We start from the raw sequence: 26,355 nt of genomic DNA, 5'->3' as shown, positions 1-26,355 counted from the left end.
GGCTAGGGAGCTGTGAATGCTTTAACTGTGTACAAATGTCAACTAATACTCAGTAAAGAGGTTGGAGGTCTTCTCTTTTTATGAAAAGTAGAGTGGAAAACTATCACCCCCTCTCTAATAAAATGTCACTCACAACATAGTGGCATCTAGTGCGGGTCTCTTCACTGTTAGGTGGGAAGAATAAAAGAAAGAGAAGCCTTATAGGAGCAGGAATCTGTGAGGAATGACTTTAAGAAAAAGCTATAAAAGGAATAGGAATGCCTTTGTAGGAGGAATAGCCATACTTAACGACGTAACAGAGCTACCAAGGCTTTAGTTATCAAACCAAATGGTCTTCAACATATAAACCAAGAAGAAAAGAATCTGCATTGAAGAAAAGATTCAGCTGACTGACATATAAACATCCTAGCCAGAGTCTGGGAAATAAGAATAAGATTAAACTATGCCTGAATAAATAAAAAAATAAGAAGAGGTGGCAAGAATACACTGAAGAACTGTACAAAAAAGATCTTCATGACCCAGAAAATCATGATGGCATAATCACTGATCTAGAGCCAGACATCCTGGAATGTGAAGTCAAGGGGGCCTTAGAGAGCATCACTACGAACAAAGCTAGTGGAGGTGATGGAATTCCAGTTGAGCTATTTCAAATCCTGAAAGATGCTGCTGTGAAAGTGCTGCACTCAATACACCAGCAAATTTGGAAAACTCAGCAGTGGCCACAGGACTGGAAAAGGTCAGTTTTCATTCCAATCCCAAAGAAACGCAACGCCAAAGAAAGCTCAAATTACCGCACAATTGCACTCATCTCACATGCTAGTAATGTTCAAAATTCTCCAAGTCAGGTTTCGGCAATACATGAACCGTGAACTTTCAGGTGTTCAAGCTGAATTTAAAAAAGGCAGAGGAACCAGAGATCAAATTGCCAACATCCGCTGGATAATCAAAAAAGCAAGAGAGTTCCAGAAAAACATCTATTTCTGCTTTATTGACTATGCCAAAGCCTTTGACTGTGTGGATCACAATACACTGTGGAAAATTCTGAAAGAGATGGGAATACCAGACCACCTGACCTGCCTCTTGAGAAACCTGTATGCAGGTCAGAAAGCAAGTTAGAACTGGACATGGAACAACAGACTGGTTCCAAATAGGAAAAGGAGTACGTCAAGGCTGTATATTGTCACCCTGCTTATTTAACTTATATGCAGAGTACATCATGAGAAACGCTGGGCTAGAGGAAGTACAAGCCTGAATCAAGATTGCCGGGAGAAATATCAATAACCTCAGATATGCAGATGACACCACTCTTATGGCAGAAAGTGAAGAGGAACTAAAAAACCTCTTGATGAAAGTGAAAGAGGAGAGTGAAAGAGTTGGCTTAAATCTCAACATTCAGAAAATGAAGATCATGGCATCTGGTCCCATCACTTCATGGGAAACAGATGGGGAAACAGTGGAAACAATGGTTGACTTTATTTTTCTGGGCTCCAAAATCACTGCAGATGGTGACTGCAGCCATGAAATTAAAAGACGCTTACTCCTTAGAAGGAAAGTTATGACCAACCTAGACAGCATATTAAAAAGCAGAGACATTACTTTGCCACCAAAGGTCCGTCTAGTCAAGGCTATGGTTTTTCCAGTGGTCATGTATGGATGTGAGAGTTGGACTATAAAGAAAGCTGAGCACCGAAGAACTGATGCTTTTGAACTGGTGTTGGAGAAGACTCTTGAGAGTCCTTGGACTGCAAGGAGATCCAACCAGTCCATTCTAAAGGAGATCAGTCCTGAGTGTTCTTTGGAAGGACTGATGCTGAAGCTGAAACTCCAATACTTTGGCCACCTCATGCAAAGAGTTGACTCATTGGAAAAGACTCTGATGCTCGGAGGGATTGGGGGCAGGAGGAGAAGGGGACGACAGAGGATGAGATGGCTGGATGGCATCACTGACTCAATGGACATGAGTATGAGTAAACTCCAGGAGTTGGTGATGGACAGGGAGGCCTGGTGTGCTGCAATTCATGGGTTTGCAAAGAGTCGGACACGAATGAGCGACTGAACTGAACTGAACTGAACTGAATAAATATTAGTAAAAAGCAGAGCAAATTTCATATTTCTATACAGGTTTCTAACAAGTTTAATCAATTCAAATAGAAGTATCTTCTATTACTTGGAGGCAGCATATACTATTTCAAAGAAAGTATATTAGAGTTTGAAAAGAATGGCCCAAGTGCTGAAAATGTAACTTGGTTTCTGAAATAAAAGCATCTTTCCTACATTTGTAAGCAAGAAACCTCAATCAATCAACTGAAATGGTGCTTCATTTGTTCTCAGTATTTTCAAAGATTATGAAAGACCTGGTGCTTACTACAAAAAATTAAAATTATGAATATATATATATATATCCAAATTCAACAACCTTAATTAAATGGCCTGGGCAAGTAAAAAACTTCAAACTGATTAAAGCACACTTTAGAGCTACTTAGGAATTACATATTACAAACAGAACACTACTTTTAGTTTATTTTTTCATTAGAAAAATTTAGAAACACACGAAATCTTACCTCTGCTTGTTAATTAAATAATAACACTAATCCTTTAATTAAATATAGAATATGTATCTAAAAGTATTAGAAAAGACCAATTGCATAAAAACTAAGATCAAAAATGTCTATTTTTCTATTAAAAATAACAATTTCTGCTTTTCACAGTTGACAACCATGTTACAACATCACAAGGTTCAACTTGCCTGGCAGAGTTTAAAGTGCAGTGTTACATTTTTAATGAATTATAATATTCACTGTGCATTTATTTTATACCAGGGATTATGTTAATCACTCATATGCACCATCTTTTTTTTTTTTTTTTTGCACCATCTCTTTTAATACTACTATCCCCATTTTACACATGAGGAAATAAAGACTCAGAAAAGTTAAGCAACTTTAAAAGGCTTCACAGGCTGTGAAGTGGAAGAATTAAGATTTAAACCAAGATTTGTATGTCTCCAAATCCTAAGCTTAACCACTCTACTATACTGCCTCCCTTACTATCATGTTTCCATATACTAGTAGTAATAAACAAGCCAGGGACTTAAGCTAACAAAAGATTATCCTTTATAGCAGATCTTTATACAAAGCTGCTCTATTAGTGTCCTAATGATTCTTTGCAGTAAGCATCAGGTGATGTTCAGTCAAGTCTTCCTTTCATATCTTGTTTGCCAAACTTACCTAGGCAACAAAGGACCATGTTCACTTTTGATACTATCTTCTGCTTTTCTTATTTAGTCACCAGTTGTGAAACTACTAAAGATCACAAATGCAGGTAATAATTCTTTATTCTGTTTTTTACATGATAATCTCAGAACTAGGAAGACTGTAGAAAAGGAGTCACACAGAGCAATCTGGAAGTCAACTGGGTAAAGACAATGACCCACACATGCTGCTAAGTTACTGGAGATTAATCTTGATTTTGGCTCCATATTTTTTAAGAACTGGTGGTGGTGGTTTGTTTAGTCGCTAAGTTGTGTTCGACTCTTTGCTACTCCATGGACTATAGCCTGCCAGTCTCCTCTGTCCATGGGATTCTCCAGGCAAGAATACTCGAGTGGGTTGCCATTTCCTTCTCCAGGGGATCTTCACAACCCAAGAATCGAACCTGGGTCTCCTGCACTGCAGGCAGATTCTTTACCAACTGAGCTATGAGGGAAGCACTTTTTAAGAATGACCAAGCCCAAACTAGTCACCTAAACAGAACTAACTGGAGAGGAGTTATTCAAGACCTGACAGACATTAGCCTGGATCTGACTAACTTTTTCAATTTCCCCTAAAAGTTTATTTCTGTTCAATCGAATTAAAAAAAAACCTCTCAAGGAAAAAGAGTCAGGGTTGTTATACTCTAGAGAAGCCCCCACCCTAAAACTTTTCTTTTAAAAGAATGAAACAATTATACGAATAAAAGCTTAATTTACATCAGTGAACACTCTATATAGTTCACTCTGAGCGACATGCATGATTCTTAAGGAGAACTGGGAGACTTAGGATTCAAGTGGAGGGCACAGTCCATAACTGCAGTAACCCAAAGGTATTCTGAAGTTGAGCATGCACTGATGCTGAATATACATCCTGTTAAGTTCAACATGCAGGGCCATGCCTTGTTTCACTGGAAAGTTGCCCCGTGCCTCACATCTTCAAGGTGGCCAGATCTGAGGTGAATCCCTCAGTGTTCCTCTAGACTCCCCAACTGTGCAGGCCACTTTGATGCTTCATTCCTGTCAGTTCTTTGGCCTGAATGTGAGGAAAGCTCTAAATATCCCTTCTATCCCCTCTCCACACCCATGTACTTGAGTCTAAGAAGAAAATTCATTTATTTGCCAAGGTTAACATATGCGTTTGCCAGACGATCTATATGTAATCTGACAAACCATTATAAAGAAAAATACTAAAACTTAAAAAAATCAACACACAAGTTATTTATAATATAGTCAGATACACAAGGCAAAAACACTGGATTAAATACCATTAAGTATAGGGTGATATATAACAAATTCTCAAATGGGTGGTGTAGATGACGTGTATTATGGTCCCAAAGGAGGGATCAAGGTAAGAAATTACTTGAGGATGTTTTTACAGTTTCAAAAATATCCAAACCCATAAAAATTAGAATGACATTTTATCACTTTTTTTTTTTAACATTCCTAATTAAGGATAAAATGTCTAAATATCTTTTTTCCCAACAAACCAACCAATCATTTAAAGAGAGAAGATGTTCTCACTGTATCTCTACAATCTGATATCAGCAGGTTAGAACCAAGGTCTGACTCATGTCTGGTGAGGCAGCCATTTGCAACCCAGCTTTAATCTCAACTCAGCCAAAGGACTAAGGAAAACCAGTGGGCACACCTCTCTTTTTTCCCAGCACACAGTAGATGATCTCCTGTGGAAAACAGGAGATCATCTACTCCTTTTTTTAATCTTATCAATTGTGGAAAACAACTATCTATGTAGGGCAGTTAGTTCTAGATAGCAATAACAAAACTGGGTAGGAAAGGAATTTTTAATCCCTGGGGAAATACCACTTCACTTAAATAGCCAGTTAGATAAATTATTTCTGTTTTTGTGGATTACTAGATTCTGTCTTTTTGGTGCTTCATTTCTGGGGATCTAATTACAGAAGGCTTCAGGAAAAATCACTCTTCATACCTCCTTTGTGACCTTTGAAGGTCACCACACAGCTAGCATCTTCAGCTGACCATATCTTCAGCTGGGCATCCATTCCCCCACTCAGAACCACAAGGCCTGATGGGAAAAACCTGCAACAATTCACATCAAACACATGTCCTTCCAATACTCTCTGGAAAAACAAAAGAGAATTCCATGCTAGTTCTCTTGTTCATCCCTCGATGTCCTCTTACCTCCCACATCCTTGGTCCCTTAAATGATACATCTATATACTGTATTTTAAGACAAAAGAGATCCAAAGAATCTGTTTAGTTCATCTGTCTACCAGGTAATGTTCTAGGAGCTGTTGGCTCCCTTTCCTGGACTTTGGCTGTAGATGTTGTGAATTTGACCTCCAGAGCTCTCGCAGCTATCCATAACTCTATTTCTACACATAAGGAGCTGAGGAGGTTTGAGGGCTCTTTTACTTAAAATCCTCTGTTCAGGTTGAGGGGCTCAGCCATACAGTCAGTGTAACAGCTACTCTGTCTTAGAAATGTATCACTGAAGGCAGTTCATATCAAGGGACCATCCAGACATTCACTAGCCAGGCTCTCCCACTGTTTCAGCCCCAATTTGTTCTGGCAAATCATCAAACTTGAGCCTGGTTCTCATATTAACAAGTGGAAGAACAAAGACCAATCAAAGTGTAGTGTTCCTACATTTTCAGAATGGGCCACTCTTCTTTCCATGGCCCAGTCTAAGGTTTCTCAGACCACCCTAAAAGTATATCCAAAGCCTTTACTCTGAGCTCTCCATTGGAAGCCTGCCAGATCTTCATGCTCCCATCAGCGCTAGATGACACACCAAGGCCTCCTCCGCTGGAAATGTCCAGGCATGTTATCTGTTCAAAAGACAAAACTAGTGTTGTAACCAGTGTTACAAATAATGAAATGCTCTTCTTTCCTTGAAATGTTATAAACCTCTCTCAGTTCAAACTCCTCTAAGACTTCTTCAAGCCTGTGCTTCCCAACCCAAAGAACATGTATTTAATATGAAGGCTGAGTTATAGTCACTGTTCTCCCAACAAGGCTAGAGCCAAAACTCTTTATTTCTCAAAACAAAAAGATATTCTTGTAGTCATATATAACCTCCTGCAGTTTATATAACTGTAAAGTCCCTTATTCCCATATCATTTCCATAGTTTCCACCTTTTGCTATGTTACTTTAAAATAAAGATACCTCTCCTGATTCTTAGGAACCCACTTACACAAAAGACAGACTTCCAAGATGCACCAGAAGGATTCAAAGAAAAGCAAAGATGCTTCCAATTCACTACTTCACACTACCTCTGTAAAACCTTAATTGTGTTTGTGTATTTCAGAACAAGTAACAGAAAATTCAAATTGCTAACATCCGCTGGATCATCAAAAAGCAAGAGAGTTCCAGAAAAACATCTATTTCTGCTTTATTGACTACGGCAAAGTCTTTGACTGTGTGGATCACAATAAACTGTGGAAAATTCTGAAAGAGATGGGAATACCAGACCACCTGACCTGCCTCTTGAGAAACCTGTATGCAGGTCAGGAAGCAACAGTTAGAACTGGACAAGGAACAACAGACTGGTTCCAAATAGGAAAAGGAGTACGTCAAGGCTGTATATTGTCACCCTGCTTATTTAACTTATATGCAGAGTACATCATGAGAAATGCTGGCTGGAAGAAGCACAAGCTGGAATCAAGATTGCTGGGAGAAATATCAATAACCTCAGATATGCAGATGACACCACCCTTATGACAGGAAGTAAAGAAGAACTAAAGAGCCTCCTAAAAAAAATTTAAAAAAATAAAAAAAAATAAAAAAATAAAAATAAAGAGCCTCCTGATGAAAGTGAAAGAGGAGAGTGAAAAAGTTGGCTTAAAGCTCAACATTCAGAAAATGAAGATCATGGCATCCGGTCCCATCACTTCACGGCAGATAGATGGGGAAACAGTGGAAACAGTGTCAGACTTTCTTTTTCTGGGCTCCAAAATCACTGCAGATGGTGATTGCAGCCATGAAATTAAAAGACACTTACTCCTTGGAAGGAAAGTTATGACCAACCTAGACAGCATATTAAAAAGCAGAGACATTACTTTGCCAACAAAGGTCCGTCTAGTCAAGGCTATGGTTTTTCCAGTGGTCATGTATGGATGTGAGAGTTGGACTGTGAAGAAGGCTGAGCGCCGAAGAATTGATGCTTTTGAACTGTGGTGTTGGAGAAGACTCTTGAGAGTCCCTTGGACTACAAGGAGATCCAACCAGTCCATCCTAAAGGAAACCAGTCCTGAATATTCATTGGAAGGACTGATGCTAAAGCTGAAACTCCAATACTTTGGCCACCTGATGCAGACAGCTGACTCATTTGAAAAGACCCTGATGCCGGGAAAGATGGAGGGCAGGAGGCAAAGGGCACGAAAGAGGATAAGATGGTTGGATGGCATCACCGACACAACGGACATGGGTTTGGGTGGACTCCAGAAGTTGGTGATGGACAGGGAGGCCTGGCGTGCTGCGGTTCACGGGGTCACGAGGAGTCGGACACGACTGAGCGACTGAACTGAACTGAACAGAAAATTCTCAGATTCACTTACGCAATTTCAGTATTAGGAATCACTTCATGAATAAGCCATGATTAGAATGCCAAGTCTTTTTCATATACATGCATATGTATTATCCCCTTTATATTAAAAAACACTCAGTTGCAAATATTCCAGAAATGTAAGACTGAGATATATAATTCCAGGCATATTCCCAGCAACTACGATTCTCATATGACCTAAATTATTTTTTAAAAAGTAGGAATTTGGGCTTTAATTATTCAACTTTCCAGTTTACATTTCTATGCCAATTAAGCCATAATGAATAGGTGTGGCAAAACTAAAGGGATTATATAGGTCAGCTCTAACACTAAGATTTTTTCTTCTTTATTTTGATTCCTCAATAAAAGGACTGTTAACTGTAGTTCTAATTTAAGGATTACGACAACAATTAACATTTATATCACAATTCATCATTTATAAAACATTTTCAAATACACTGAATCCTTTGATCCTCATAATAATCCCATTCTGCCCGTAGCTTCTCATTGGTGGATTCTGCTTTCACACTCATGTCTAGGAGACATTTCTCAGATCTTTCTTCTCCCACCACTAGCACCCTAATCCTTGACCTGACAGTGACTAGCAGTACTGTCGATTTCAACTCTGTTCTGGCTTCCCAACTACATGATGAGCTTTATAAGTGTCAGAACCATGTCCAGCACCCCTTTCTTACTCAAATCATTGGCTATGTACATAGTAACTATTCAACAAATACCTAATACCAGTTTGGGAATAAGGATGAAGCACCTCATCAACAGAGAAGAAAGTAAAGCCATCTGACCTATATCAAGGAGACCAACTACTGTCCCCATTCACAGAGTCTCAGAAACAAAACATATTTAACACTTGCCTACTCACTCTGAAATCAATTTAATCCCTAAAGTGACACAGCCAAACATCTTTCCTGACTCATGTGGCACTTATCTTTGGCTTTATAAAAGACACCTGAAATTTAACCTGTCCAAACACAACCCTTATTTTCCCCTGAAAGTGAAAGTTGCTCAGTCATGTCTGACTCTTTGCGACCCCATGGACTATACAGTATGGAATTCTCCAGGCCAGAATACTGGAGTGGGTAGCCTTTCCCTTCTCCAGGGGATCTTCTCAACCCAGGGATTGAACCCAGGTCTCCTGCATTGAGGGGAGTCTTTACCAGCTGAGCTACAAGGGAAGCCCTCTATTCCTTACCAATGCAACTACTTGTCCCCCACTTAGTAAATGACACCAGAATTTACCCAATTCTCAGGCCAAATCTTTGGGATTATCCCAACTCCTCATTTTCTCTCTTTCATATCCAAGTCATTGACAAACCCTATATGGTCCCACACCCTAGAATATGGGCTCTACACCACCGTTCTATTCATTGCTATAGCTTCAGTGCCCAGAAGAGTATCTGGAATACAGTAGGTGATTAGTAAATGGGTGAACCACCTAATAATGAGTTCAAATAAGAGAAAGAGAATAAGAAATAGAAGAACAATTAATGTGTGTGTGTGTGTTTTTTAAATGACCTATTCCACAAAAGGTAAGTGGTTCTCCAAACACCTGAAGGAGTTCACCATTTCCTCCTCTCGAGGTCTTCAGTTCTATATTTGTATATTACAGTGGCTGTCAACAAGGAGCAATTTGTTTCTGGGGGGACATGTGGTGATGCATAAACATTTTTAGTTGTCACAACTGGGGGCACTACCTAATCGACCACTTGTAGGTAGAGGCCAGGGATGCCGCTAAACATCCTACAGTGCACAGAATAGCCTCCTATGAAAAAGAATTATCTAGCTTAAAATGTCAATACTGCCAAGGTTGAGAAACTCTGACATACTGTTTGGTACCCTCTCAGTTAATAAACTTTCCCTGGAGGGGATGGGGACATTGTGTTATCATCTCAGTTATAGATCTTTGAGGCCCTAGTTCCTCGACCTAAAAGGTAATTAAGTCTGAACTATCCATTTCTTCCAAAGTGACAGAACACTGAAAAGTAGATTATAGATCATACCAGCTGTCTCCTTCCTCCAAATTTTTATTAAAGGAAGAAAGAGAATTAACATTTACTGAACAGCTATTATATGCCAAACATGTAACAGACACTATTCTCATATAATCCACCCAAAAATCTTTTAAGCATTAGTAAGAAACCAGATGGGACCCGAGAGTTGGTAATGGACAGGGAGGCCTGGCGTGCTGTGATCCATGGGGTTGCAAAGAGTCGGACACGACTGAGCGACTGAACTGAACTGAAGAAATCAGATGAGAAACCTGAGGTTTAAGAGGTAGTTAAGTAACTTCCCTAAGGTGACAGAGTAGAGCCAGGATACAAACCTAAGTCAGAGTCTAAAGTTAAACATCTATTCCTTAGTTACAGGAAAAGAACAGACAGATCAATGGAGTAATAATAAATACTGGATATAGATGACAATTCACGTCCTTGAAATAAAGGATGGATTATTTTGTAGTACTGTAACATGCTAATCATTTCAAAAAGAATTGTTACAAACACTGTAAATCAAATGTACTTCAATAAAATAATTTTAAAAAAGTAAATTAGACCCCTACTTCAAATCAAGTAACAAAAATAAAGTTTGAAATGAAAAAATAAAACATAAAAATTCAAAAATTATATTTATAATTGTATTTAACAAACACTATTTATATTGTGTTTGCCAGGTTCCAGGCCCAATTCTAATTGTTTCAATCCTCACAACAACCCTAAGAGATAAATACTTTTACTCCCACTTTACAGATAAGGAATCTACAGCACAGGAAGGTTAAACAATTGGCCTGAGGTCACACAGTTTAAGCGGCAGAACCGAAATTCAAATCCAGGGGATCAAATCCAATGAGCCTGACTCTAGAGTCCCTGCTCTTACCCATTACACTGTGTAATTTAAAGTGTGTGTGTGTGTGTGTGTGTATACATATATATATATAAACTCATAGACTACCCTAAGCAGGATCCCAAAGGCAGTCATTATAAATTGATAGGTTCTATTATCTAGAAAATTAAATATTTTATATATCAAGACACCATAAACAAATAACAATGAATGATAAACTAGAAAAAACTATCTGCAAAATACATGGCAAAAGATCAATACCCTTAATATAAGAAGAGTTCTTATCAATAAAGAAAAAAATTCACACTTAGAAAAATGGGCAAATGACATGAAGAATGGTCAATAAATATATGAAAAAGTGGTCAATTCATAATTAATCAAAGGAAATGTAAATTCAAATAGCAATGAAACATCATCCCTCAATGGTAAAACTTTAAAAAATTTGAATAGCTAGCATTAGCAGAGAATGTCAAGTCAGACTGGCACAAAAGCGATACAGTAAAAAAAAGTCTTTAGGCAATTGATAGGGCCCAGTTGTAGGTCAATCAATCAGAAAATCCAGTACAAGTAGAAAATAATAAAAAAGGATATAAAAATACCCCTACATTTTATTTTAACTCAAATACTAATCTTTTCATGAGTCCACTAATTACTATAAAGACTTGACTTTCTTGTAAAAAACTATAACCAGGGGCTTCCCTGGTAGCTCAGTGGTTAAGAATCTGTCTGCTAATGCAGGAGACACAGGTTCAATCCCTGACCTGGGAAGGTCCCACATGCCTGGGAGCGACTAAGCCAGTGCACCACAACTGCTGAGTCCTCTCTCTGGAGTCCAGGAGCCACAACTACTGAAGCATTAGCACCCTAGAGCCCATGCTCTGCAGCAAGAGAAGACTCCTCAGTGAGAAGCCTGTGCATCGCAACTAGAGAGTAGTCCTCACTTGCTGCAACTAGGGAAAAGCCTGAGAAGCAAAAAAAAAAAAAAAAGACCCAGCACAGCCAAAAATAAATAAATGAATTAAAAAAAAATTAAAAAAAAAAAAAAAACTATAACCAAACGGTACACAACTTCTAGTTTCTTGAAAGCAAAGCAAATCTTTAGTCACACTTACAAAGCAATCTAAGAGCAAAAACTTATCCAGGTTTTTTTAAAGAAATCTTTTCCCTAATACTGTACTACATTTATTTTGTCCAAACTACCAAAATAGCAGGTTTAAAAAACTCTTCCTGGGAATTCCTGGCAGTCTAGTGATTAGGACTCCACTCCAGGGGGCACAGGTTCAGTCCCCAGGTGAAGAACTAAGATTTTGCACAAGCTGTGTGATATAGCCAAAAAAAATCCTCTTCTGTATCAAGTCTCTATAAAGCAATCAAACTTAGTTTCCAAAGACATAGTCACTCTGCCTTTCACACTTATATTTCACTGGCTTAACATATTTAATTAACATAATTTCAAAAACAGTACAACAGACATTGTAACTGACCCTTGGTAAGCATTCAACTTAGAGGGTAGTGTCAGCATGCAAACCTCAAAGACCTTACAAGCTGCAAATGTGCTGTGAGCATGAATCAGATTGGTTTACAAAGGAAATGCAGAGCAATAGTTTACTCAATAAATCAGTTAAGTGGAAGCCAGGTAGAACATACCAAAAGCCTTATGATGTACATTCCCTGTGACTCAACAACTCTACTTTTATAAATGTACTCTAATTTTTTCTTGTGAGTAAAGGGTTAGCTATAAGTATATCATCAAAACTATGAAGTCAGAAAATTAGAAATAAATGAATGCCCAGTAACGTAAGATGAGAAAAATAAATTATAGTAAAGTCATACAGTGGAATACTATGTGACTCTTAAAATAATACACATAAAGTAAACACAGAATGATGTACATATTAAGAAATAAAAAGTAACTGATAAAACAGCATATACTATAAAAACCTATTATGGTAAAATATTTAAAGAAAAAAGATTGGATCAAGGAAAATAATGATATGGAAAGTATGGTGCTGGCACATATCAGGCAATCAATAAATGTTAGCTATTACAAATATGATTATTACTAATTTTACTTTTAAAAATTGAGATATAGTTAACAGACAATATTAGAAAGTTACAGGTATACAAAGTGATTCACAATATTTTAAAGGTTATATTCTATTTACAGTTATAAAATACTGACTATAGTCCCTGTGTTGTACAATATATTCTTGTAGCTTATTTATTTTATACATAATGGTTTGAGCCTCTTAATCCCCTACCCCTACCTTGGCCCTCCTCACTTCCCTCCCCCTATTTATATCCATTAGTTTCTAAATCTGCAAGTTTGTTTCCTTTTTGTTATATTCACTAGTTTGTTTTATTTTTTAGATTCCACATCATATAGTGTTTGTCTTTTTCTGTTTAACGTATTTCACTTAGCATACCCTCCAAGTCCATCCACGTTGTTGCAAGTGGCAAAATCACTGATTATTATTAGTAAGTGCCACATAACAAAAGCTCACGTTATCTTCATAGCATAGAAATGAATGATTTTCACTTTCTTTTGTATTTCCTAAATTTTGATCACTAAATATATATTTGTTTCGCAACAGGGTAAAACAGCTATTTTTGAAAATGTATCACACAATAAGAAGCTGTAGGCTTTAATATAATCCACCATTTCTGCTTCCAAAAAGCCTACGGTACTAGAAAGGGCTTTATCACAAAAATCTCTGAAAATTATCCCTCAATATGCTGTTCTTGGAATTTTGAGAAAATGCCTCTTTCTATAGGCAAAGGGAGAGAAATATGAGCAGTAGCAAATTACTCAAACATCAAGTACTATCATCATTATCCAGAAGTAGGTAAGCAGCACTAGAGTAAAGCATACATAAGAAAATTAAAAAAAAAAAAAAAAGAAAATTTCACACAATTCCTCTCTTTAAGATTACCAGTAATGGCATGCATCGCTTTGAATTATAGTTTTGTCCAGGTATACGCCCAGGAGTGGGACTGATGGATTATATGGTAATTCCACATTTAGTTTTCTAAGGAACCTCCACACTGTTTTCCATAGTGGCTATACTAACTTATATTCCCACCAACAGTGTAGGATTCCCTTTAATAATAAAAAAAAATTATCAGTGAGTGGATTTGTACATTTATTCTAAGGACCCAACTACCAGTTTTGCCAAACATATCACACTTTATTGGCTGTGTTATAACACAAAGTAAATTAAAACCACATTAATTACTAATATGTTTATAGCACTAGACAAGCAGATAAAACAAAAAACTACATGTTATTATGTTTTCTCCTCATTTTATCAAAATACTTACACTCTTTGTATGAATTCTGGAAAAAGTAGTATATGGTGCCAGAAACTTTGAAGATACATTTTCCTTTGGACATGAAACATGAATGCTTTTCTAAACAGAGAAGGAAAGATGAAATCCATCAGTAAAGCTACATCAATAGAACTAAATAAAGCTTCTTATTTATTTTTTTTTATAAAGCTTCTTAAAGAAAACATTAGGATGAAAGAAACTCTTACCTTTTAAGTGTACCCTCCCTCTCTAATCCTCTTTCCCCAACCCATAAAACTATCACTCCCCTATAGATAAGCAGTCCTTTTACTGCAGAGAGTTGCAATGTAATTTGAAATTGCTGAGCCATTATGTATTTATGTTGAAGATTCAACCAAAGACAAACCAACAATAAGATACAAATGACAAACACGAGAACATTAATTTCCATTAAGAAAATCCAATACCAGTACTCTCAATCAGCAGTGTGGCAAAAAACAGGACCAAGAGCATCAGCCCCCAGGCCTAGGGCCCAAAAGACTTATCTAAAAGTAAACTTGCCGCCTACAAGAACTTTCAGAAAGAATGTTAGACTACTACTACTACTACTACGACTACTACTACTACTAAGTCACTTCAGTCGTGTCCGACTCTGTGTGACTCCATAGACGGCAGCCCACCAGGCTCCCCCGTCCCTGGGATTCTCCAGGCAAGAATACTGGAGTGGGTTGCCATTTCCTTTTCCAATGCACGAAAGTGAAAAGTGAAAGGAAGTCGCTCAGTCGTGTCCGACTTTTAGCGACCCCATGGACTGCAGCCCACCAGGCTCCTCCATCCATGGGATTTTCCAGGCAAGAGTACTGGAGTGGGGTGCCACTGCCTTCTCCGAATGTTAGACTACTGACATGTACAGTTACCAGAGTAAGAAAGTAGGTAAATTATGGTATGCTCATACAATGTGTAGGCCCCGGTCAGGCTTGTGGTGCACAATCCCACCTAGGCTTAAACTGACTATATATGTTCACAGACTGGTCATTACCAAATATCTATCTTATGGTGTCCCATGTGTTCTGCCTAATCATTACCACATATATTTCAGCTACTGTAGCAAGAAACCACTAGTGACATAGTATTAAATTATACCTAGGACCAGACATTAGATTCAAGTGACATGACTTGCTAAAGGCAGACTGTAACCATTTAAGCATGTTGGTGTTTCAAGGCCAAGATATAAAAGGCTTGGTAAACACCTCCTCAAGGATTCTTGCAATACAACAATCCCCTACTCTAATCGGCAGAACACTAACACTGTCCCCTAACTGTGTATCTCCTACATAGAGCTGAGGAGCTGCTCTCACCAAATGGACCCTAATCTGTTATCCCTTATGCCATAGTACTTAAAAGTTTCTGAAAATTCTTCTGGACAATGAAAATGTCTTCAATAATCAAGACTTTCTAAACCTCTTTATGTACAACAAGCACAGTCTTCACAGTTCATGAGAAAGAATAGTTTCAAAGTTATAATATTCTCATAACTGAAAATCAATATTCTCTTATTACAGATCTTCTATTCCTTTAAAAAGACAATTAGTTATCTATATGGACCATTCTTTCTTAGCCAGCATATCTATGCCTGGCTGCCTGCAGGCCTTTTATTAAATGAGTTTTTGCTTCTAACCGCATGACAAAGCCCATACAGCTGCAAGAGAGTTGACCTGGATTTGGAATTGTCTCCTGTACCCGAAACTAAAGTGTCAGCCAAACTTTCCTGGCTAAATATTCATACCAAGAAAAGCACATGAGGAGCTCTAAAAGCTTAGTGTTCGGGCCTCTGTAAGAACTGCGTTTTCTCTCAGAAGACTTTATTTCTTTGGAGTTAATTATATAAAAGATTTCAAGAAATGAGTGGCTTTCTCCTGCTCATCAATCCTGCAAATCACACTTTAATCCATAAACAGACAATGAAGGAAGATAAATGTTGTATTATCTTCCAGCAGTAGAAAATGTTCATGCTGTTAATGAGAAGATTTAAAAGAAAAGCTGCAGGAGGTATCAAAACAGATAAAATTCAGTGTGAAGGGGAAGAGTGAATAGTCCACACTAAGATAAAATTAAAAGTCAAAACTCTTATCTTTTGAGGGGTTAGGTTTTTAAGCATAATGACAGATCTGTTTTAACAGGATAATGCAGCAACATCAAATAGCAAAGTGACTCATGGTAGTTAGGAAACATGAATGTTCAACCATAAGCACTTACTGTCTGACCCAGCAGGTATTCAGCAATAATTAGCAATGACGTTGGAAGGGCCTGAGTACAAAGGGAAGAAAGGAAGTCAGCACCCAGGCTGTGAATGGATACTGGCAAACCACCTGGGGAAAATGTAGGCTTGCAAGGTGGTGTTATACTTGAAGTTAATAGAAATGGGTTTCAATTCTGACACAGTGTAGCCAACTTTGATTATTAAGGGTTAATTAACCTCTCTGAGCTGTTTGCTTATCTGCAAAATGGAAATTTAAAATGCTAATCCCACAGGATTGTTACAATAAACAGTAACTCACTTTTGAAATACCTTAGTTTCTTTTATATGCATTCTCAATCCCCAGTAATCAGCCTATGAAAGTAGAATACAGTCTCTGTTTTATAGATGAGGAAACTGAGGCTCAGGTAACCAAGTTATTTGTCTAGAATTATGTAGCTAGTAAATGTCACAGTAACTAAGACTTGGACTCAGATCTTTTGGTACTTTCTACAATACTGCTCATGAAAAACAAATATAAAAATATATAAAAACATGTAGCTTATTTTGCACAGTCGGTAGTAAATGAACATTTGCTAAAAATCTTATGTAAATAACAAAGTATTCTCTATTCTTGTCAGTACACCTGAAACATCTTATAACTAAGAAAGCTTAATTACACCAAAAAAAGAAAAAAAAAAAGCTGTTTCACCCTTTGGGAATCATCTCACTAGAGCACAATGACTGCAGCCATCAGAATGAGGAAGGAAAGTCAGATCATGAGTTCTGCAACACTTAGATGGCCATCTACTCACCTCAAAGACTGATGAGGAAAACAATATATTAAGTATCATTAATACAGGCCTTCACCAAGGTGTGGTCAAATACATAATGCTATACTGTACAATATGGGGTACTAGCTACATAAAGCTACTCAGCACTTGAAATGTGGCTAATACAAATGAGTGACTGAATTTTTAATCTTAAAGTTCAATTTAAAAACTGATACTTGATCCAACTATTGGAAAACTTTTTAAGTATGTTTGGAACTAGTTAGGTACATGAATCATCTGTTTTCAACTGTAAATTTTTTTAAACCTGAATACATATCAAGTATTTCCAACAGAGTTTGAATTGAGATGATCTCTAAGTTAAAATATACAAAGGAGCTCAAAGACTTAATAAGAAAAAAAAAAAGAGTAAGAAGAAAGAAGTATAAACTATTTCTAATAACTTTTTATATTAATTACAGGTAGAAATAACATTTTAGATATATTGGGTTAAATGAAATATATTATTCAAACTAATTTCACCTATTTATTTTTTTACCCTTTATATGTGGCTACTAGAAAATTTAAAATTACACATGTGGATACATACTGCTATATATAAAACAGATAAACAAAAGGACCTATTGTATAATACAGGGAACTCTACTCAATATCTTGTAACAACCTATAATGGAAAAGAATCTGAAAAATAATATATATATAATATCCATATACATATATACATAACTGAATCACTTTGCTATACCCCTAAAACACTGTAAATCAACTAGACTTCAATAAAAAAAAATTACACATGTGGCTCACTAGTGAACAGCACTAGTATAAGGGAAGTAAGAGAAAGTTTGCATTTAAAACCATGTCTAAGTATAAAAGAAAAACTCTTGACATTCAAAGGCAGTAAAAATTATGATTATTATATGAATGGAATGGAGATGACAGTGATACACAGATGAGTATAAATATTTAAAGTAGATATATAAGATACTACCGTAGTTTTGGACATAATGCCATCTAGAAGACATAAATCTTACCTTATTTATTTCATTCACAATAAATCCTTCAGAAGCTGTAACCTCTGGGATGCCATCAAGGCCAATTCCTTGACAAGTCAGGCTGCCATACAAAGTTGGTTTCCCTATATAGACAAAGATTCATATTTCAAAAAATAAGAAGAATTAAACATTTTTCTCCTTGAAGGCCCAATTCAGGCATCTGTATATATGGGAGGAAACTGGCTCATGAAAGAAAAGCAGGTACTTGTGTTAGTAAGTGAGGTGAATAGAAAGAAAAACAGCCTAGATGAACCTAATTTGGAAGAAATATACTCAAGGGCTAAAAGCCAGGAACAAAGATTTTGAGATATAACATAGTATTTGTAAAGCTACTAGAATAATCTCAACCTCAGTTTTACTGCCTGTGAAATGGAATTTCCCAAGATCAAAGATGAAGATCAACATGAACATATGCATTTATCCACAGTACAGACATATTAACACAGACTAAAGAGTTAAGCTTCAATAACTGGGAATACTGCTTAAGCAGGACACTGCTTTTGCAGTAATATGGGCTAAATAAGATATCATCCTGCACGTAAATGTTAAAATGTTCTCTTCTATTCTTCTTCTGTACTATATATACACACGTGTGTGTGTGTGCGTGTGTGTGTGTATGTTGTTCTGTAACAGCCCACAATACGTTGTTCACATTTCTGGCCTCCCCGCCAGACTATGAAGTCCTTGAGTTCAGAAAACTAGCAAAGTGCTCAAATTATTCAGTAAATAACTGGTGCATGAAACTTAAATTCTAGGAGTAAGAGGGAAGTAAAAATCATCACGCAAAAGTCATTCATGCAGAGTAGGAGAGCTTCCTAGAGAGGGTGGGACTCAAGTAGGATCTTGAAAGATACAACTAGGCAGAAAATAAGGGAAAGGAATGGGGAAGGAAACAGCAACCCAGTATTCTTGCCTGGAAAATCTCACGGAAAGAGAAGCCTGGTAGGCTACAGTTCACAGGGTCACAAAGAGTCGGACATGACAAGGGAAAGGAAACTCCGTGTCAGGGAAGGGCATGTCAAGAATAAAGAACAGTCACACAGGAACAAGGGGGGAGGAGGCATCAATTAATATACTAGTTTAGTCACTGAAAGATATTAATGGAGTAACTAACAATCTAGGGTAGAAGTTTGGACTAGAGAAGATCTAGTGAATAAGGTGTGGCAGGAAGTGGCATGAAATGTTAGTTCAGAAAGATGCCACAAAAATAGGGTTGAGTGAACTCTGCTTTTTGTCCCATTCCATGATTCCCTCCTGGCTTCAAATTATCCTAGCAAGTCTGGCTCTTTTGGTATATTATTTCTACCATTCTCCTGTCAGCACTGTCAGTGACCTCTCTACATTTACGAAGTCACTGAAATGATCTCAGTCTCGGTATCTTGTCTGGGTAACAAGAGTGGGATTAATCTAACCATTCACCTTTCTACATTTCTACATATAGACTGCTGAGTGCAGATACAGAACAGGACACAACTGTGCAAACTGGCAGCCCTACAATTTACCACAGTTTTCAAACTCTGCGTAGTTTTGGAGTCCTTTTGCCCCTTTTGTTCCCAAAGCAGCCAATTCTCACTATACCTAGCCTATCATCAAAACCTTCTTCCTTCAAAACAGCCAAAAACTGGAAACAATTCAAATGTTCATCAGCTGATGAACATACAAAAAATGTGGTATGTCCTTACAACAGACTATTACTTGGCCATAAAAACATATGAATGCCACAAAATGGACGAACCTTGAAAATGTTATGCTAAATGAAAGGTGCAAAAGGCCACATATTATGACTCTATTTATAAGAGATGTCCAAAACAGGCAAATCCACAGAGAGTCAATTAGCGGTTGCTAGGAGCTAGGAGGAGGGTAGAATGCAGAGAAACTGCTAAACAGCATAAGGTTTCTTTTAGAGGTAATGAAAATGTGTAGAATTACTGACAGACATACAACTCTATGAATATACCAGAACCCACTGAATTGTACACTTTAAAAAGATAAACTTTACTGTATGTGAATTATATTTGAATACAGTTATTATCTTAAAAAAAAAAAAAATCAGAATCCTAATAGTACCTACATGTTACGGTTGAAATCTAGCACATAGATAGCATATATTTTATTTCAACAAAACTTCTATTTCAGGGGAAAACAACAACAAAAAGATTCTCTTCTTTAAAAGCTGACCCTAACTCCAACATCACAAAGAAAATTGCAGCTATAAGAAAATTGAAGCTATAAGAAAATTTCACATTTCTATATCCATGTTTATGCATGTATCTATTAATACATCTACACTTACCCTCACCTTCTTTCACCTTAGTCTTTTAGACTTAATTCAATCTCTTTCTCATCTAAGATACTGATTTTTCAGTTAGTCTTCTTTTCTACCTACAACCTATATACATTTTTCTTTTTTTTTAATATATTTATTTACTTTAAATAAGGGCTTCCCTGGTTGCTCAGATGGTCAAGAATCTGCCTACAACGTGGGAGACCTGAGTTCAGTCCCTGGGTCAGGAAGATCCCCTGGAGGAGGGCATGGCAATCCACTCTAGTATTCTTGCCTAGAGAATCCCCATGGACAGAGGAGCCTGGCAGACTACAGTCCATGGAGTTGAAAAGAGTCAGACACAACTGAGTGACTAAGCACAGCATTTTAAAATGAAACAAAGATTAATATTTTGAATGTATAACCTGTATTTTAATTGCTCTCCAATTAGTTCCCATCTTTAAAAATAAGACAAAAATCCTAGATTCTGAGACCTCCAGCTACCACCTTTCTTTGATGCAGCACCAAATTCCTCAAAAGAAAACTGTTTAAAACTCTATTTCTCCTAGAATATCTTATTATGGAGAGATATCAAAGGTCTCTGAAAATGAAAAATAATCAGCAAAACAAAGCTTTCTTACAAATTTAAAAGGAAAAAAATTTTAATGTTACCACACTAACTGAAAACAAATGGATGAGACTAATACAGGAATGTCATTGAAAGGGAAAATTTGGAAGACTTGGGAACTAACTGTATATGGTAGGGTGAGGTACCAGGTTTTTCACTCTGATGTCTAGAATAGTGATAACTTAAGAACTGAGAAAATCTAGAAAGAAAACCTGTTTGACAGTGGAAGCACTCAGCTTCAGATTTTGGATCTATCTGATGAGCTCAAAACAGCAGTGAGAGTTTTAACCAGAAATGTTTAGCAGGTTAACTATTCAATTTCTACTTGAAAATGAACAGAGGTCAGAACTAGAGCTGTAGACCCAGGAATCATAATCAAGAAGGTCACAACTGAAGCTACAGAACTGCTTAGAATACAATAATATATGGCAAAGACACTGATTAAGATGCAGCAGGAATGTCTCCATAAATGTCTGTGGCTCCCAATGGAACACCAATTGGAAGCCCTTCCCCTAGAATCGGAGAAGGCAGTGGCACCCCACTCCAGTACTCTTGCCTGGAAAATCCCATGGACGGAGGAGCCTGGTGGGCTGCAGTCCATGGGGTCGCTAGAGTCAGACAGGACTGAGTGACTTCACTTTCACTTTCCCCTAGAATGGAGGAGTTGCAGTGACATCCTTACAGCACAGAATGGTCAAGAACATCTGAAGACTGTTGAAGCACATCTCAAGACTACTTGAAGCACTCTTCAAGTAGTCTGGGCCAGGAGAAAGTAGGAAGCTCTTTCCTAGGGGTTGTAAATCCTCTTTCTCTAAAGGGAAGGCATACAGATTTAAGGATATTACCTGGGGGGTGACAGCTCAGCCAGGCCTCCCCTTCGTCCTTCCTATGAAGAGAAACAAAAACCTAATTAGACTCACTCAACGTCAAAATGGATGTTATTGATGAAGGGGAGAAAGAACATATAATTTCCAGTTTAGCCACAGCACTTACACAAATCAGTCTAATACCTTATCCAGGCATAGACAAATTTTATTGGTTGAAGAAATATTTATGGATTGTGTTTAATGCATAGACCTGTTAGTTAAGTGAAGCTCAAGTACTTCATCATGAAATACTTATTAGTTGCACAATCTTGGGCAACTTACTTCTTGATTCTGGACTTGTGTTCTCTCAAAGGTGGTCCTCAATAAATGTCAGTATTCTTCCTATTACACATCTGGTGTTGTAGTAATAAGGTTTATTTTCAGCCCACCTAGTAGGGCATACTACTACTACTACTACTACTAAGTCGCTTCAGTCGTGTCCAACTCTGTGCGACCCCATAGATGGCAGCCCACCAGGCTCCACCGACCCTGGGATTCTCCAGGCAAGAACACTGGAGTGGGTTGCCATTTCCTTCTCCAATGCATGAAAGTTAAAAGTGAAAGTGAAGTCACTCAGTCGGGTCCGACTCTTAGCGACCCCATGGACTGCAGCCTACCAGGCTCCTCCGTCCATGGGATTTTCCAGGCAAGAGTACTGGAGTTGGGTGCCATTGCCTTCTCCGCTAGTGAGGCATAAGTTTCTTAAATGCAGGAGACTTATAATTCATTCATCTTCACCATTGTTTCCATTTAAAAAACCTATTAGTATAATAGTTGCCATTCATGGCACTGCTGTTGGAGAAGGAAAAGGCAACCCACTCCAGTATTTTTGCCTTAGAAATCCCAAGGACAGAAGAGCTTGGCCGGCTATAGTCCACGGCAGACACGACTTAGCGGCTGAACATCTCGGTACCGCTGTACTCATTCTGGTGCCTAGCAAAATAACTTGCACAGTATATAATCCATAATAAATAAATGAATGGTTTGCTGTTCGTTCCAATTAAGCTGTAAGCGTCTCGAAGGCAAGAACCACCCCTTAAGTTTAGAGTACACATCTGAACTCCGCCGAGCATCTATTTAGGTCAGAGTCTGAACATGGTAGGCGTTACACTGTTCCTTGAAAAGACCTGTGAAGTGAAGTGAAGTGAAAGTCGCTCAGTCGTGTCCGACTCTTTGCGACCCCATGGACTACACACAACATGACTAACACATCACTAGGGGTCGCGAAGCATGCCAAGACTCCTGGTAATGCAGATTGCTGGGACTTTTGGAAATAGCTGATAAATATTTGCTAAATGACCATGACTAGTTGGCCAAGAGTCTTCCTGCCTCTCAGTTTTCCTATCTTTCTCCAACTCATTGATCCTATTCTGCCTCTGCCATCACACGACGCATACGTGTTTCCTGGGATACATAACTCTTCCGAGAATGAAAAACAATGACCATGTGGATTTGAGACTTCTAGGCCCAGGGTTCCCTCAACAATTGATGAGGCAACTCCTATGGACATCCTGGGTCGGGGATGGCGCTCCTTAACGTAAAGGCAACATCCGCTACCCGCCTCCTATGTCCCAGTTCTGGACCTGGATTCACCTGAGAGCCTGGGCCCAGTCGCTCTGAATCCTCAAAGGTGCCGCCATCTTAACCCGCCTCCACCAGCCCGCCCCTTCCGCTCTCTCCCGGAAGTGGATTCCCCACAGAGCCTGCGTCGAGAACGAAGGGCGGGATCTACCCCGAAAGCCGCGAATGAAAATACGCGGTGGAGTCTCTTTCTCGCCCCTCTGCTGTGCGCACGCGCTCCTTGCAGGAAGCTGGTTCCTGACCGGAGGTTTACCGGGTAATTCGATAGAGTAACAACTGCCTGCAAAACCGACGCCGCTGTGCAGCAGCGCGCGTTCAAGTCCTCTTGTCTGCCTGTTCGGTGAGCACTGTGTGCCGCGATCTTACGCGGTGAAGCCTAGCGGGCACAGCGCGAGCTCGCGAGTGCGCATGCGTCCTCTCCGGAAGGTGGTCGAGGAGGTTTTAAGTGACTTGGCCGCCTGGGTTTTTCTGCTTACCCATTCTTTCAAAGGAGAGGCAGTGGCACCCCATTCCAGTACTCTTGCCTGGAAAATTCCATGGACGGAGGAGCCTGGTGGGCTGCAGTCCATGGGGTCGCTAAGAGTCGGACACGACTGATCGACTCCACTTCTAGAGTTTTTGGGCTTTCCCAGTGGCTCTCAGAATGTAAGGAATCTGCCTGTAATGCAGGAGACCTGGGTTCAATCCCTGGGTCAGGAAGATCCTCTGGAGAAGGAAATGGCAACCTGCTCCAGTATTCTTGCCTGGAGAAATCCATGGACAGAGAAGCCTGACAGGCTACAGTCCATGGGGTATCAAAGAGTCTAGACAGGCTGAGCGATTAACACTTTCACTTTCATAGAGTTCTTAAAACCTTTTTGTGACTTCCCCATTGCCCTCTTGACACCTTAACATGTGGTCTTCCTATGATCAGATACTTTCTCAACTCATCACTTTCATTAATTTTCCTGTTCTCATACTCTGTTCTCCAGTCATATAAAACTTTCAGTTCATCTCATGTCAACTTCTGTCTCAAATCCCCACCTTGCTCTTCACTGACTAGAAATATTCTTTACATCTCTGGCTCTTCCCTTTTCATCTTTCAAGTCTCAGTTTAGAAATCACTTTCTGCAAGAAGGCTTCCCTGCCTGTTTGTCCCCTTGTCTGGCTTAGGTAGTCTCCACTGTCTTCCCAATTTTAGCTGTTTATAGACACTGTACACAAGTAAACAGCCTTTTAACTTACCTTAATTATAAACTCTATGAAGGCAGGAAGTGTATCTGTCTTGGTCACTCTTGTATCCTCAGCTCTAGCATAGAGCTTGGTACATGATAGATACTCAATGATAATTTGTTAAATGAATCAGAGACCCAGAAAAGGCATTAAGGAGTCTTAGCTTATTTATAGCCTGTCATGGTTAAATTTGTACAAAGGCTGAGTCATTTATCTTCAAACTTCTCTTAAGTTCCTTCTATATGCTACCTTGTGCTGGGTGGTCTGAAGCAGGTGATCGTGGAAAGGCAATGTGGGCAAGTGCACCTCACATTAAGTATTCTCACACCTCACAAACTTAGTTCTTGCCCTGTACCTTGTATGCTCTCTGTTCTCCACACAACTCTCCATTCTCACAAATGTCAAACCCTACCCATATATGGTTACTCTCTCAAGCACTAAATTCTGTTCTTCTCCAGCCATAGAATAAGGCTAATTGGAGAAAAGAAGATTGCTTCTCCAATAGGAGAAAAGAGATAGCTTCCCCAGAAATGTGACATTTCACCTAATTCCAATTCTATTAGTAGAATCCATTTGAGCTTATTAGTGCTGTGCTGAGCATTCTCACATACTTTATTTATCTCATTCTGTTCAGTTGAGACCATTTTGCAAGCCTGGTGCTGGGAGTACCAGGATGAATCAGACCCAGTATTTGTCCTCAAATAGCTCACAATCTCCGAGGGGAGACATAGGCATAAATAGGCTATAACAGTGCAGTGGTCAGTGTTGTTTATAACAGAGGAACGTATATAATCATGTCCCTACTCTAACCTTGCTCCCGTTGATATTCTAGAGACTCCAGAAGATGTCAGCTCAAGGCCATGCCTGGTCCCGACAGGTAAAGAAGGAGGATGAAGAAGAGGACCCGCTGGACCAGCTCATCTCCCGCTCAGGCTGTGCTGCTTCCCACTATGCAGTGCAGGAGTGCATGGCCCAGCACCAGGACTGGAGGCAGTGCCAGCCACAGGTGCAGGCCTTCCGGGACTGCATGAGTGAACAGCAGGCAAGGCGACGGGAGGAACTGCAGAGGCGGAAAGAGCAAAGCAGCACCCACCGCTGAGACCCCAAACCAACTATGCCCAGAGGATGGCCCTGCAGAAACTAGCACCCAGACAGATCATGGGAGAAAGAAATCCTGAACAGTGGAAGTGTGGGCCAAGAACTGTAAGACTTGGGGATAGTATTTGGGCCTGGGGCTGAGAGCCAGGCAGCCATGGGTTTAGACATGAGCTATCATATTGAGATCCCACACATCCTCACCCATATTATATCATCAATATTAAATATTGACCAGTATTTGCTGTGTAAAACAGAGTGGGGTTAAGGGATGCTCTCCTATGCTACATCTTGGGTCAGTGTGCCAAATACTGTGCTGATTACATGGACATTTAAAGTAAATTCACAATCTAAAGGTAAATTGGTTACCCTTAATCATTTCTTCATTTATTTGGTCATAGGTTCAAAAACAGCAAGGTTTATGAGACCTCATGTGCCATGCACTGTGTAGGAAACTGATGTAATGCAAATATATCTCCCTTCATATTGCTTTAGTCTGGTTTGAGAGAGAAACAAAACACTAGAACAACTAATTTCTGATAATGATACACATGACTTTATCTTTCATCAATTGTTCTGGATATTTCAGTCAGTCTAATGGAAGGAAGAAGGCAAATGGGAAAACAAATAGTAAGTGCCTCTCATATGTCAGACTCTGTTGTTTTAACAGATACAGAGTCTGATTTGAATATGCTCCCAACCAAAGAAATCCAT

The 26,355-nt window shown here is 38.8% G+C and overlaps 2 protein-coding genes across 9 annotated transcripts in view; one reads left to right on the top strand and one right to left on the bottom strand.

The window, feature by feature from the left end:
- The window catches only part of PAAF1 (proteasomal ATPase associated factor 1), a 40,314-nt gene extending 16,899 nt beyond the window's left edge, over positions 1-23,415 (bottom strand). The window contains exons 1-7 of one of the 7 annotated variants that reach the window (XM_086340756.1): positions 23,347-23,415; positions 21,733-21,773; positions 17,976-18,079; positions 16,174-16,224; positions 13,951-14,040; positions 5,959-6,057; positions 5,196-5,346 (exon numbers count right to left, since the gene is read on the bottom strand). In XM_086340756.1, the coding sequence (XP_086196882.1) occupies positions 5,196-5,346; positions 5,959-6,057; positions 13,951-14,040; positions 16,174-16,224; positions 17,976-18,079; positions 21,733-21,773; positions 23,347-23,393 (583 nt within the window). In that variant the 5' untranslated portion in view covers positions 23,394-23,415. The remainder of the gene's footprint in view (positions 1-5,195; positions 5,347-5,958; positions 6,058-13,950; positions 14,041-16,173; positions 16,225-17,975; positions 18,080-21,732; positions 21,774-23,346) is intronic. The other 6 variants (XM_086340757.1, XM_086340760.1, XM_086340763.1 and 3 more) reach the window with 6 other exon arrangements.
- Positions 23,416-23,549: 134 nt separating this feature from the next.
- COA4 (cytochrome c oxidase assembly factor 4 homolog) lies at positions 23,550-26,002 on the top strand. 2 transcript variants are annotated; one of them, XM_086340780.1, is made up of 2 exons: positions 23,550-23,590; positions 25,379-26,002. In XM_086340780.1, the coding sequence occupies exon 2, from the start codon at positions 25,391-25,393 to the stop codon at positions 25,643-25,645; it is 255 nt and encodes an 84-aa protein (XP_086196906.1). In that variant the 5' UTR covers positions 23,550-23,590; positions 25,379-25,390; the 3' UTR covers positions 25,646-26,002. The 2 variants fall into 2 exon arrangements, with proteins under 2 accessions (XP_086196906.1, XP_086196905.1); XM_086340779.1 differs by having other exon boundaries at positions 23,550-23,674.
- The last annotated feature ends 353 nt before the right edge of the window (positions 26,003-26,355 follow it).

Source organism: Bos grunniens, chromosome 15 (genome assembly GCF_055505025.1).
Source record: "Bos grunniens cultivar Pamir isolate PY7600 chromosome 15, Bosgru_T2T1.0, whole genome shotgun sequence".
NCBI classification, from domain to species: Eukaryota; Metazoa; Chordata; class Mammalia; order Artiodactyla; family Bovidae; genus Bos; species Bos grunniens.
The sequence above is the reverse complement of the archived record's forward strand: the minus strand, read 5'-3'. Positions and strand labels throughout refer to the sequence as shown.

Bases quoted from the DNA above. Each gene is read 5' to 3' on its own strand.
- COA4 (XM_086340780.1), top strand. From the start codon at position 25,391: ATGTCAGCTCAAGGCCATGCCTGGTCCCGACAGGTAAAGAAGGAGGAT.